The sequence below is a fragment of the Pseudorca crassidens genome, chromosome 10 (genome assembly GCF_039906515.1).
Source record: "Pseudorca crassidens isolate mPseCra1 chromosome 10, mPseCra1.hap1, whole genome shotgun sequence".
NCBI classification, from domain to species: Eukaryota; Metazoa; Chordata; class Mammalia; order Artiodactyla; family Delphinidae; genus Pseudorca; species Pseudorca crassidens.
In genome coordinates this window covers 70,307,865-70,320,090 of record NC_090305.1, presented here as the reverse complement: position 1 = coordinate 70,320,090, position 12,226 = coordinate 70,307,865, and the positions used below count along the sequence as shown (strand labels likewise).

At 47.0% G+C, this 12,226-nt stretch overlaps 1 protein-coding gene across 12 annotated transcripts in view; it reads right to left on the bottom strand.

The window, feature by feature from the left end:
- DOCK3 (dedicator of cytokinesis 3) overlaps positions 1-12,226 on the bottom strand; it is a 405,644-nt gene that overhangs the window by 31,911 nt on the left and 361,507 nt on the right. For 11 of the 12 annotated variants that reach the window (XM_067754576.1, XM_067754570.1, XM_067754573.1 and 8 more), the window contains 6 exons: positions 9,826-9,911; positions 7,349-7,375; positions 7,128-7,223; positions 5,385-5,445; positions 4,555-4,648; positions 2,134-2,282 (listed from right to left, as the gene is read on the bottom strand). In XM_067754576.1, the coding sequence (XP_067610677.1) occupies positions 2,134-2,282; positions 4,555-4,648; positions 5,385-5,445; positions 7,128-7,223; positions 7,349-7,375; positions 9,826-9,911 (513 nt within the window). The remainder of the gene's footprint in view (positions 1-2,133; positions 2,283-4,554; positions 4,649-5,384; positions 5,446-7,127; positions 7,224-7,348; positions 7,376-9,825; positions 9,912-12,226) is intronic. The other variant, XM_067754571.1, reaches the window with a different exon arrangement.

The following is a 12,226-nucleotide window of genomic DNA, read 5'->3' as shown; positions in this document are numbered from 1 at the left end:
TGCTTTAGGGGTCAGAGGCCTCCTCCCAGCTTCCCTTACTGTCTGCTCCCTCTTCCCTGAAATGAAGGACCAGCTCCCATCTTCATGCCTCCCCTTCCTTCTTTTTTTTTAAATTTATTTATTTATTTTATTTTTGGCTGCGCTGGGTCTTCATTGTTGCGCACCAGCTTTTCTCTAGTTGTGGAGAGCGGGGGCTACTCTTCGTTGTGGTGCGCGGGCTTCTCATAGCGGTGGCTTCTCTTGTTGCAGAGCATGGGCTCTAGGGCACGTGGACTTCAGTAGTTGTGGTGCATGGGCTTAGTTGCTCCGTGGCATGTGGGATCTACCCGGACCAGGGCTCGAACCCGTGTCTCCTGCATTGGCAGGCAGATTCTTAACCACTGCGCTACCAGGGAAGCCCAGGAGCACTTTTCTTGCATCAGACAGGTTTTGCTTTTCTGGAGCCATTAGAAAAAAAACCCTGAATGCTTTTAAGAGAACTGGTTAGCCCTATCCACTGGTTTTGTCAGGTATGAAGGTACAGAAACAGAAAAGTTGGACCTTCTGTATGAGCCCAAGAGAATGGTTGTGATAAATACCTCTTTGAGGATGAGCTCATGAAAGGGCTCACTGAGTCATCTGTTCTCAGTACAGAAGCTGCTCCCCCAGCAATTCACACCAAAGTCAGGGCTGCTAGAAGGAGGGGGAGATCCCTGACAAGGTAGCCTACGGAGCCTCCCAGTCCTTCTCCCCTTCCTGCTTATCCACAATACTCAGGCAGGTTTTGCATTACCTTCCCTTGTTCATACTAACCTTTAAACCTGCTTTCTTGACACTACTGTAGTGTGGGGTGAAAAGGGGACCATTAATGCTCACGTGTCCCACTGCTGGGCTCAATCAGATAAGCATAACTCTACTCTGTACTCTATGCCCATGGAAAGAAAAATAAGCTAATATACTAACAACACTTATGCACACTCACACCATGCTTATGCCATTCCCTTAGAGCTGGGAGGGCTTGCTGGGCATATGGGTAGGTGGCAGCTCCAGGTGGGCTGGGTGCCAGGAAGACAGACCTAAAAGTGTACTGGCATGGGGCCCTCTGTCCGTCTCTGGACCAGCAAGGAGAGGAGGCTTTGGGCTGGCACTGTGGCTCAGTCATGTGTGGCTGGCTGACAGCTAAGCATGGGTCTCCTTTCTGGGCCAGGTGAAATGAGAGCTCCTGAGGTTTTGGAAAGGTTCCTGCTTACCAGTGTGTTCCCTACATGGGTGAATGTTTTTGACAAACAAAAGTCTCTCATGTTGTGTAAAACTGATAAATGTTTTCTGATTTATGGGCAGAAGTTATTAATGTTTAAATCTTTCTTTTTTATGATAAAAAAGCTTATTTTAAAAAACCAATTTCCATTTAAGTCTGGAGTTCAGCCACTATAGTTCCCTGAACAATCCTGTTTCAGCTTTTTAACATGCTCAAAGCTGAGTAATGAGAGAACAGCTTCAACAAGTTACACAAGTCCAGCCTTTCCAGTGTATGGGCCATAGGTGGGTCAGAGGGCCCCAAAAGGAGCTCTCCCAGAGATGGGAGCAGAATGGCTGGGAAGTCCCAAGGAAGTCTGAACCAATGCTGACAATGCCTGCTAATTCCACAGAATCAAGTTTAATAGAGAATAACCCCAATGAGAGGAGCCCAGACTATGCTGTAAGGAAGGGAAATCCAAGACAAGAACACGTACCCGTAAGAGGCAGTACAGGCCTCCGTTGGCTGTGGTTAGAATCCATTAATTTTTATAGCTCACATTTTCTATAGCAGAGCAGAAAGCTACAATAATTTAAGTAAATCTAATAAATATAAGCAGGGGGCCCAAAGCCCTTGCTGTTGGAGCATTAGTATTTACAGATGTGCAAAGCTGGTATGTGGGGTTGTCTCTTACATCCCCAATCTGGAATTGGCTTCCAAGCCACAGAATTAAGCTGTTATTTTTTTTTCCCCAGAGAAAGTCATGCTGCCTCCATATCTAACGCACACATATGGGCCTCCACCCCCTCACCACCCCACACAGTACCCTCTGCAGCTGCTGCCATCCCTGTAGCGTTAAGATGCCATGTAGTACAGTAGAAGCAGAGACGCTCAAAGCCTTGCCTAATAACACCCACCTTGCCTTTGTTGAAGTAGTGGATGATCTTGCGGCACAGTCCCTCTTTCCGCTGCCACTCTGTCTGGGATGGGTAATGGAGGAATTCCCGCAGTGGCCTTTCCTCCCACTGTAGCAGCTCACAGTAGAGGAGCAGAGTGAACGCAGCTTCTGTGGGGACAAGGGCTATGGAGGTCCAGGGGCAGCCGGGTGCCAAGGGACCAGGCTAAGCAGCATGCCAGCGCAAGGCATGTGCAGCCCAGATCAGGGTTGCTGGATACCAAAGCTGAGATAGAGGGGCTGTCCAGCCAGTGAATAGCCCGTGAACACAGCACGAAGGAACCAAAGATCCTAGTAGACACCTTCCTCCCTTAGCCTGGTCACCTGCTCTGGGCGCTAGATAAAGTATGGCTCAGGTACCTAGGGGCCTGTGTACAGGTTGCTTTGCTCTGGGACACACTGACATGTCAGAGAGAGTTCTTGGGTTCCTTTTTGCTCAACTGACTAGAGCTTCTTTTCCAACCTTTTCAGAACTGGCTCTGAGGGGTAAGCACTGACTAAGGCTTTTCTCAGCCCTCCCGAAGCCAGCCTCAATGCCTCCAGCTCCATTTTCTGAGCTCAGCATGGCCCTGGGAATGACCCTTTCTCCTTATCTTGACCGTTTCTAAAAGGACCAGAGAGAAGGAGTGTGTACGGTGATAACTGTGTGATGGGCTCCATTCCTGGAGGAAGCTAAAGTGGATGCTGGGCCCAGGGCGGGGCCCTGTGACACCTCCCATACATGTGGAACAGTTGGAGAGGGTTTACAAAACAACCGCAGCTAAATGCTGTAGCTTCCTAAATCCCAAAGAGTCAGTCAGACTGAGTTACAGCAGCGGCTCATGGTCCCATGACACAGTCTGCTCTTTCCTGTTCTATCTGCTCAGTTTTAGTGGGCATCTCCTACTAGCAAGTTAATTAGTTCTAGCTTCTGCCTGGCCTTCAAGGCCCTATTCAAATCTGCTCCCCATGACTATGAAGAATCTCTTTTCAAATTATCTAGTGACCCACTTCCAGTTTTAGCCAGGTATATTGCCTGCAGCCACTTTCCAGGCTCCTGCTCACGTTTGCGCTCTGCCTATGCTCTGGCTACTGGACCCTCCTGCCCAGGGATATACGTGCCTCCTCACTGGAGCTGTGAAGCCCCTTCTCACTGGGAACAAGCCCATGAGGCCCTCAAAGCCTCCCTCTAGAACTCAGAAAACCATGTGAAATCCTTTTCTTCCCTGCCAATATTCTTTTCAGATGTTATTCCTGAGGCCACCAGAGGCAAGGCTCAGCACCCTCTCTCTGTCTAAATTCCTGACATAGCCTCTCAGTGATGGCCCAGTCCTCCAGGAGTTTAGTAAATGCCTCTATTGATACATGGAACTTTTCAGTCTATCACTTCACTGCCCTCTCAAAGGGCTGCTGGGATCATGGGTGGAAGTGACTGCAGAGAATGGCAGGTTCATCCCAGTCATTTCAGATTTAATTCTTGCCAAGCTGTGTCAGGAAAGGTGAAATCTATGCAAAACACTCTTTAACATCTAACATAAAATAAGGAAGGAGGATTCTGTGTTTCTACAAATTCATCTAATTCTCGTAATGCTGTGGACAAGAATAGCTTGAATTTCCTGGTCTATCACACAAATTCAAGTCCTATGGCTCAAGGGCTAAGATGTGATGGCTGGTCACCACAGTGAAGAAGTGGCTATTTTGGGGGAACTATGATACAAGGTAATCAGGCAGGACACACATGGGTACACATATCTTCCTGACTCAAAGTGGCGCTCAGTAAACAGAGTGTGACAGGTATGTTGAAATGCTTTTAAATTTGTTCTTTTAGAAAAGGCCGTAGTAATGGATTAAATTGTAGATACAGTGAAAGGGTCCCTGTCTGGTCTGTCAGAAAGTAAGGTGAACATTCTCCATACTCTCCACTGGGAGCTCAATGTGGGGCTGTTGTGTACTTGCAGGGGAGGAGCCCAGACTGCAAGGCAGGTCTGCCAGCAAGTTCTGGAAGTCCCAGGGTTAGGCTGATGTTCCTGTGTTATGGCCTCACTTAGTTCCAGCTGTGAAAGTCCTCAGAGAAGTTCTGCTCATGAAGAGGGACAGTGAGCTCAGGATGCTCTGAACCTGGCACACCAGAATTTGGAGGTCACCCTTGAGGCCTCAAAGCGGGTGAATAGGAGGCAAGGAGAATGGAAGAGCTTTGGGCAGCAAGGCACAAGTGGAAGTTCCACCTGCTTTTTCTCCACCACGTTACAAAGGAGTTGAGGGAAAGGAGTGAGGTGATGGGCATCATGGGTCCTGACACTCTGCTAAAATCTGGGAGGCACCAGCTCAGAGCCTTTCTCTGCCAGCTGTGCATGTATGTCCAGTCTGTCCTCATGGGGAGGCGTAGCTTCCCCTTCCCACTTACCTGTGTAGTTTTCGGCCTGCAAATGCATGTCACAAAGCTTATGGATATAGCGGATATACATCTCTTCTTTGTTAATCTCAGATTTGTAAAAGTTCTGTAAGAGAGAAGGAAATATAAATGAAGATGGGAGAGGCTGCTGCCTGTGGAGGCCATCTCTGAACTCCAGGCAGCTGCCCAAAACCCTGGGTGTGCTGGACAGGAGGGAGAAGACAGGCCGTGGAGGTAGCCAGCACCAGGAAGAGAAGGGACCAGCCAGAAGGTACGCCTGCTGGGGGTGAAACCTCTGGCAGATCTGCAGGAGCCCTGAGTGATGAGACAGAGGAAGAATACCAGGGAAGACTGGAAATTAGAGTATGTCAGGGTTGGCGGGACCTTGCCAAGAGGCCAGGCTAGAGCTCTGTCCAAAGAGAAGCTCATTTCATTCCTTTCCCAAGTAGGAATGTGAGTGATGAGGTGCAAGTTTCCAAGATACCAGTAACAGAGCTGATGTCCTGACTCAAACCCTTAGGCTTGGAACTTCCCTGGTGGCACAGTGGTTAAGACTCCATGCTCCCAATGCAGGGGACCCGGGTTTGATCCCTGGTCAGGGAACTAGATCCTACATGCATGCTGCAACTAAGAGTTCACATGCCACAACTAAAGAGCCTGCCTGCTGCAACTAAGGAGCCCGCCTGCCACACCTAAGACCCAGAGCAACCAAATAAAAAACAAAAAACCAAAAAAACCCCTTAGGCTTATAGCCATGTATTGTAGAAAGGACAGGCCAATCACAGGGCAGGACAGAAGCCACACTACGAGGCAGAGAGGAGGAAGAGCCCATATTCTCTCACCATCAGGTTAACAGTGCAGCCAATCTTCTTATTCTCTGTCTCCTCTCCTTTCATGCAATCCCTGGAAGGGAGAGCACAGATGAATGCACAAAGTGGTGCCTCTGGGACAACACAGAGACCTGCAGTGTCACTGAGGCATTAGTATGTCCAAACCCCAGATGAGGATGCTCTCCAACAGAAACTTCTTCCACAGATGAGACTGTACTGTGAGCTCCCTCTAAGCTTTGGACCCACTCCTAGGGTTCAAAGATCTCTGTTCAACTGGACCCCTTGCTCTGGTGGCAGAGTGTAGAGCCCAGATGCTGTATCAGGGCATTAAGTAACACCTACCAATGCCTTCAGCACAAAAGAGTATGTCAGTAAAGTAGAAGGTTAAGTCCTCAAGTTTCCAAAAGGGGAGGCACAGAGCTTTCCTTAAAGGGCAGTTTTCATTTTGTAGGACAGTGTTTCATAGAAGCCAAGACACTCTACTCTAGGGACCTACCTTCAGGACCCTGTGGCCACAGCAACCACGGCATAACTGCCATGTACATAATCTCATTCGCTTTTCTCCCTATAGTGTCCTTCCTGTGCACTAGTCTTTGGAATCCCCTCTAACTAGGAGCAGTTGCTTTGGAGCTTTTTTTCTGATTTAGGGGTAGCTTCGGCCAGAGCTGAGCTGCATTCATGCTGAGTAGCGCTGGGTTTAGGAGGGGTCATGGCTGGCCTTCCAGACACAGAACAGCAGGAACACTGAGAATGAATCCTTGCCTAGGGAGGGCAGGGACTGGTCAAAGCCAAGCTCCTCTGGGGAGGAGAAAGGCCTAGCACAAGGGGATGAAAGAGAATGAGAACCAGACTGGTGAATCCAGCAAGAAGCTTCCTGTACACGCAGCTAGCTGGAGTCCCAGATGCTCTCCCTTGGCATCTGCATGACATGTAGCACAGAGAAGACAACTATTGCTTGGGTCTGGGTTTCCTCTATCATTCCTCCTCATTCCTTATCACCTTCCTCTAGGTTCCCAAAAGGCACTCTTAGCTATCACCTGAACTCTACTGACAGAATAACTAAGGCTGCAATGGTAGCATTATTGTTACTTTTAGGCAAAGTCAAAAGCCATGATATGACTGAGAAGGCAGGCTTTCACGAAAAAATGAATTTCACATGAACTCCCAGACTGAATGTATCATAAAGATCTCTGAGCTCACAGGCTGCCTCCTCTAATCTGTGCATGGCCAGGATCAAGGGACAGAAATAAACAGATTTTACACAAAGAATGGAGGCATGGAAAAGTTGGGTCCCCCTTCCCTGGAAAAACCAAATGAAAGTCCTCCTGGGTCACACTTCTGTACCAGGTGATATTTTCCTGCCCATCTGCCACATGGCTCTGAGGAAGGTCTGCGCTAAGGACCTAACTTGCTCTGGAGACAGCCTTTCTCTTCCTCTCTGCTGTGCCCATTCCTCTGAGCCTTGACTTTTCTGGATGAAAAGCCAGAAGGCTACATGTCCCTGGGATACCTCCTGGATACATGTGCCCATGTATCGGGGGTAAGCCCAGGAAGCCCTGGCCTACCCTTGGGAGAAGGCTTTCTTCCTCTTTCTCCTTGGCCATCAGGAGATTTCTAATGACTGGTGATGGCACACAACACCAGAACAGTCCTACCTCTCATGGCCACGAGGTCTCAATTTTAAGGTCAGGGGATCCTCCTGCTGGGGAGAGCATCTGACCAGAGAAGAGGTCAGGTAGGTTCCTGAGAAGATACCTGTAGTCAAGAAGGCGTTCCATGAGGCGGGTGACCGAGGTTACAAAGGAAATGCCGGTCTCGCGCCATGTTTCCTGTTCAACTTTCTCCAGCAGGCTATTGGTGGAAGCAAACACAATGCACAATGCATGAGCCTTCCTTGGGCACCAGAGTAAGGTCCCAGAGCCCGTGGGGCCTGTGATGGATCTGGAGACGGCAGACTTACCACACTGCAGTCTTACCTGGGGTAGGGCCCAAACAGCTGGGTTCTACTCCATGCAGCAGAAAGCAAAGACAAAGCAATTACTGAACTGGCCAGCAACCAATGAACACGTTTTCCATTCTCCTGTGCAAGTTCCGAACTGAGGGAGCGGTTTCAAAGCCCCAGCCCCTTTAGGTGTACACACTGTGAGATCTGTTCCGAAGAAGCAGCGGAGTAAGAGTCCACTGAGGGATAGACCTGGCTTTGCCAATTGGCTGGCTGCCTCTTTCACTGCTTAGAACCATCCTCAGCAAACATACTAACCAACGTTTTCATGTAAACCAAGGGAAAGATTCCAACCAGTCTTGAGGGCCCAGCGTGAAGGACAGTGAGTCCAGGAGTTACACTGTCATCTTCACTGTCATGGGATACTCCCATGTGAAATGTGCCAGAGCCAAGAGCTAAATGCCCAGGTGCTTTTCTCACTTGCCAGCCCAGGCTCCTGTCACCTCCAGGTAGCCTCTGACTTCTCCAAAGAGCCTGGCTTCTGAGATCCTCTGCCTTTTCACAGTTCTCTCCTAGGGGATGATGACCTAGATGGACTCTTTCTGTTTGCTCTAGTGATTATCTCAGGTCAAGGTCTCACTCCTGATCCTTTTGTACACTGTCCCTAGCTCCCTAAGGTCATGAAAGTCACCTAGAGTGGAAGGCTCAGCCAGGGACCCAGCACTGGGAACTCACACCCACAGCCTGACTGCCGTTAACACTGCAATGATGACAACTGTCTTCCTTGCACACAGCATCTAACTTGAGCTGAGGCTTCTGGGAAAGTGAGGGTTTCCATGTGACCCATTTACTAGAGCGAGAAGGTAGGACCATTGTCTTTCACCTCTGAGCTGCGTGGAAAAAACCACTGTGTTCACATTTCCCAAACTCTGTTCTACAGAGCTCTGCTGTCCTGGAGGACAGAGAGAGGTGTTCTGTGAGCAAAAAAGCATGGAAGATGCTGATCACCACACCTTCCTTTTAGAGAGTTTTCACATCTTTCTAAATATTAAAGGCTTTGAGAAGTCCTATAATACAGAGGCCTGTTCGATTTTATTTAACTGAGTCTTTTCTAAATTGATTAGCCCATGATCCACTCCCACCTCCCCCCAGCATACCTACAAACATCTTCCCCAAACACAAATTGGGAAATGCTGCTCCTTGGTTATCAGTGGCTTTCAGTTCTCAGACGTGAACAGTGTTTATGTAACACTATTTGGTCAGGTAATTATTAATAGTAAGTTATTTTTGTGCTTTTTCCTTCATAGTAAAATCATCAGTTAGTGGCTTAGGAAGAGATTTCTCTTCCTTATTTCCACAATTAGAAACATCTTCAGCTAAAAGAGAAGTACTAAAGGATGGATTCATTTTCACAAATTAAAATTACTTAAATTTCAAATGAATTCACATTTTATTGCATGACTCATCAAGGAACAAAGTAGGCAGGGTGTAGCAGGAAGATTTCCCCTCTTGAAACTGGAATATCTGGGCTGTACCCCCAGAGCTGCTTCTTACTGGCCATGCAACTGAGGCCATGCTACCACTTCTCTGAGCTCAGTGTCATCACCCCTACTCCTCAGGATAATATCTGCCTTGCCCACCTCACAGGTGTGTTGTGAGGATTAAATCAGATATGTCAACAAATTTTGTACACTGTAAAGTTCTAAGCAAATGTACAGTATTATTATTAGAAAATATATTACAGGCTTATCTTAAAAATGTCACTAAAATAAAGAAAATCTCAAAGCTAGAGATAATGAGTGAGATAGGAGAGGGCTCTAGAGCTGTAAATGTCTTAAAATTTTGTTTTTTAGGAAGATAAAATACCCAACTTTACTATCTCTCTGGGAGGACCACGGCTCTCCTGAATCCTTCCTTTGGGCTTAGCCCTGTGGCTAGTCCTGTAAGGTCTCTTGGCCTCCATCAACTCAAGACAGAAGCCACAACTGGTGGATCTGGGACCCTTGACATCAGTCAGTACAACCACCCTGTTTCACAAATGGAAACTGGTTTGGAAGGGGGTATAATTTGTTCAAGTCACAAAATTCATGGCAGTGTTTCTCAAGCTGATCGTACATTCTTACAAAGCAGAGATTTAATTCCCTCCCTCCCCCCACCCCGAAATGTCAGCCTTGAGCCCTCATTGAGTCCCCATGAACTGTTTGCCCAACTAGATACAGTACATGGTATGAAGATATACGATGATCCTTTTGCTATCAGCAAATCCAGGAGCTCAGAGTTATCACCCGTCCCTACATCTTTAGTCAACTATGGCAATCCCTGAGAGAGCTTGCTGTCATGATGTCACTTTCTTGTTGACAGAAGGTGAGCACTGCTACCACCAGGAACAACCCTGGTCTCTCCGGATACCCACACTCTGAAGCCTGCCCAGTGCAGGTTGCACCGCTACCCTTCATTAGCCCACTTCACCCCCTCCCCCAACGTGAGGTACTTGGGGCTGAAGCAGCTTACAGCAGGCCGAAGAGCTCCCTGTAGCTCTCATCGCCTTTCCCTTCTGACACCATGCTGTCCAGCTTGTCAATCAGCTCGGCCTCCACCTAGAGGGAAGCAGAGATTTTGTAAACCCGAAGTGACCTCAGAGGAAGGATGGGAAATCCAGCCCCTGTGATAGGTGAGGATGGTGGGGAACTGCTTCCTGATTTTTTCCTTGCACCAAATAAATCCTAGAGAATGCAGGATCTCATCTACAGCACTGAGAAACCACCCTGCCTCCCCAATCAGGAAGGGCTCCCACTCCAGTGGTTTAAATGAGTTGGAACTTACACATACGTCTCAGATACTCTTTTCCCTAGGGGCAAAAGGCAAGGACTCTCTGGTGAGAGAAGTATTTCGGATCCAAAAGAGGCCTTTGTCAAGTGTTTTTCTTTCTTAAAAAATGTTCATTCAAAGGAATTGGTATGTATAAAATACATTTGGTTAGAACTTTACCCTCTATCAGCCAGCCACAAAGAAAGCTTGCTTTGGGAGGCTGGTCCTCACTTTAATGGCTGGCATTAGTCTGGGCTGAGGGAGATGTGTTTCCTTCAGAGAGTCCCCTTCAGGATAAAAGGCTCTATTCTTTGTCCTCACAGGACCTAAAGCCCTTGGAGCTGCCGCCCCTGCCGCTGCCTCGTCACTGGGGCCCCCTGCACTTGTTATTGGATTCTTAAACCATAAGGAGCAATACTGCATTCATTCCTACCTCACTAATCTGCAAGGCATTCAACAGTGCTAAGCCACTTCTCTATCAGGCCTCAATGCATACACTCTGAGGCGAGAAATTAGTTGTAAGTGATGTGAGATAAAAATCTTTTAAGCTGTTCATTAGCCTTTAAAATGTGGTATTGTGCAATTATTTATACAGATTTTTATATAAACAAAAAGTGGCATGGTTGCATTTAATAATGAGCTATAACAAAAGCATTTTCTCACTCCACATAGGGCCAGAGTCCTAAGACGGTGAAATATTAAATTAATAATTGAATTAGGAAATTCATCAAAGGCAGTTACGGTTTCTGAAACCCTATCAGCAGAAAATGAGAATGGATGAATAAATATGGCCCTTTTATAGTGGTCTGGTATGGCCAGGTGGAGACTGTTGTACATTTATGTTTGGCCTAATCAGTCAGCTGCTTGAATATACTTTCCAGAGGAAATACAAAGTCTGAGATCAGAGGTCCTTAGGGATCGAGGCCATCTGCCTTTCTCCGTGTGGAGAAAAGGCACCAGCAGGGACTTGCCTGCTGGGGTCATGTAAAGTCAGGTTGGGATTTCTCATCACACACGCAGGTACAGGTTGTGCTTTCCAGAACAGGGCAAAGTTGGGGAAGGGACCTGGAGCAGCAGAGAGTACAACAGCGCAAATGTGGGTGCAGCAGTTCCCTGGAGTTCTCAAAATGGGTCCCTGGGCCAAAAGCATCAAGTCACCAGAAATCTTGTTAGAAATACAAATTCTCAGGCTCCACTGGATTAAAAACTAAGGGGTTGGGGGGCAGCAGTCTGTGTTTTAATAAGCCCTCCGGGTTGTTCTGATGCCTATTCAAGTGTTAGAACTTCCGTATTAGGCAAAGGAGCTGGTGATGGAAGGATTCAGGGACATTACTTCCTCACTCCCTGCAGTGCTGATAAAGGAAGAAGTTACTAAGAAAAATTGAGAAATCCAAAATGGGACACTGAAGATCAATGTATGCAAAATCAATGTCTCTAAGTTAAACAAATGCTAAGTTCTTCAGATATATCATGTCGTAATTGGTAATACTGATGATTTCAGGTCTGCGGAGTTACTTTTATTTTATAAAACCAATATTCCTGAAGTGACACCTTGTTATTCATTCAACAAACATTTGTCCTGTGACATAACCAGCTGCCTACTTCTGTACAAAATATTTATCTATGCCTAAATTTCTGCATTTATGAAATGGTAATGGTGGTTAACATTCCTCTTCAGTGTCACTGTGCCCTAGCTCTTGGGAAGTGCTCAATGAATGTTAGTTTTGATTTTCATCTTCATGAACCCACCATGTCTCAGGCATGGGTTCTAAGAAATAAAAGCACAAGAAATGGTCCTGGCCCCAATAACTCATCATCTGGTAGAGGAGGCAGGGATAACAGCTAACACAGCTCAGCATGGGCAGTGCTTAGATGGGGCACACACAGAAAGTGGCCTGGGGTCTGAGTAGTCTACAGACAACAGAGGTTGTTAGAGAGACATAGTGCTGTAAAAACTTAAGAAACGTTTTTACTCTTTGATACAACAATTACAGGTGAGAGATTTACCTAAAAAAGTAACTTAAAATGGATATGTTTTTTGTAATGTTAACAGCAAAAATTTGGAATGAACCTAAGTTCCTAAAACTATGAGACTGGGAATTCC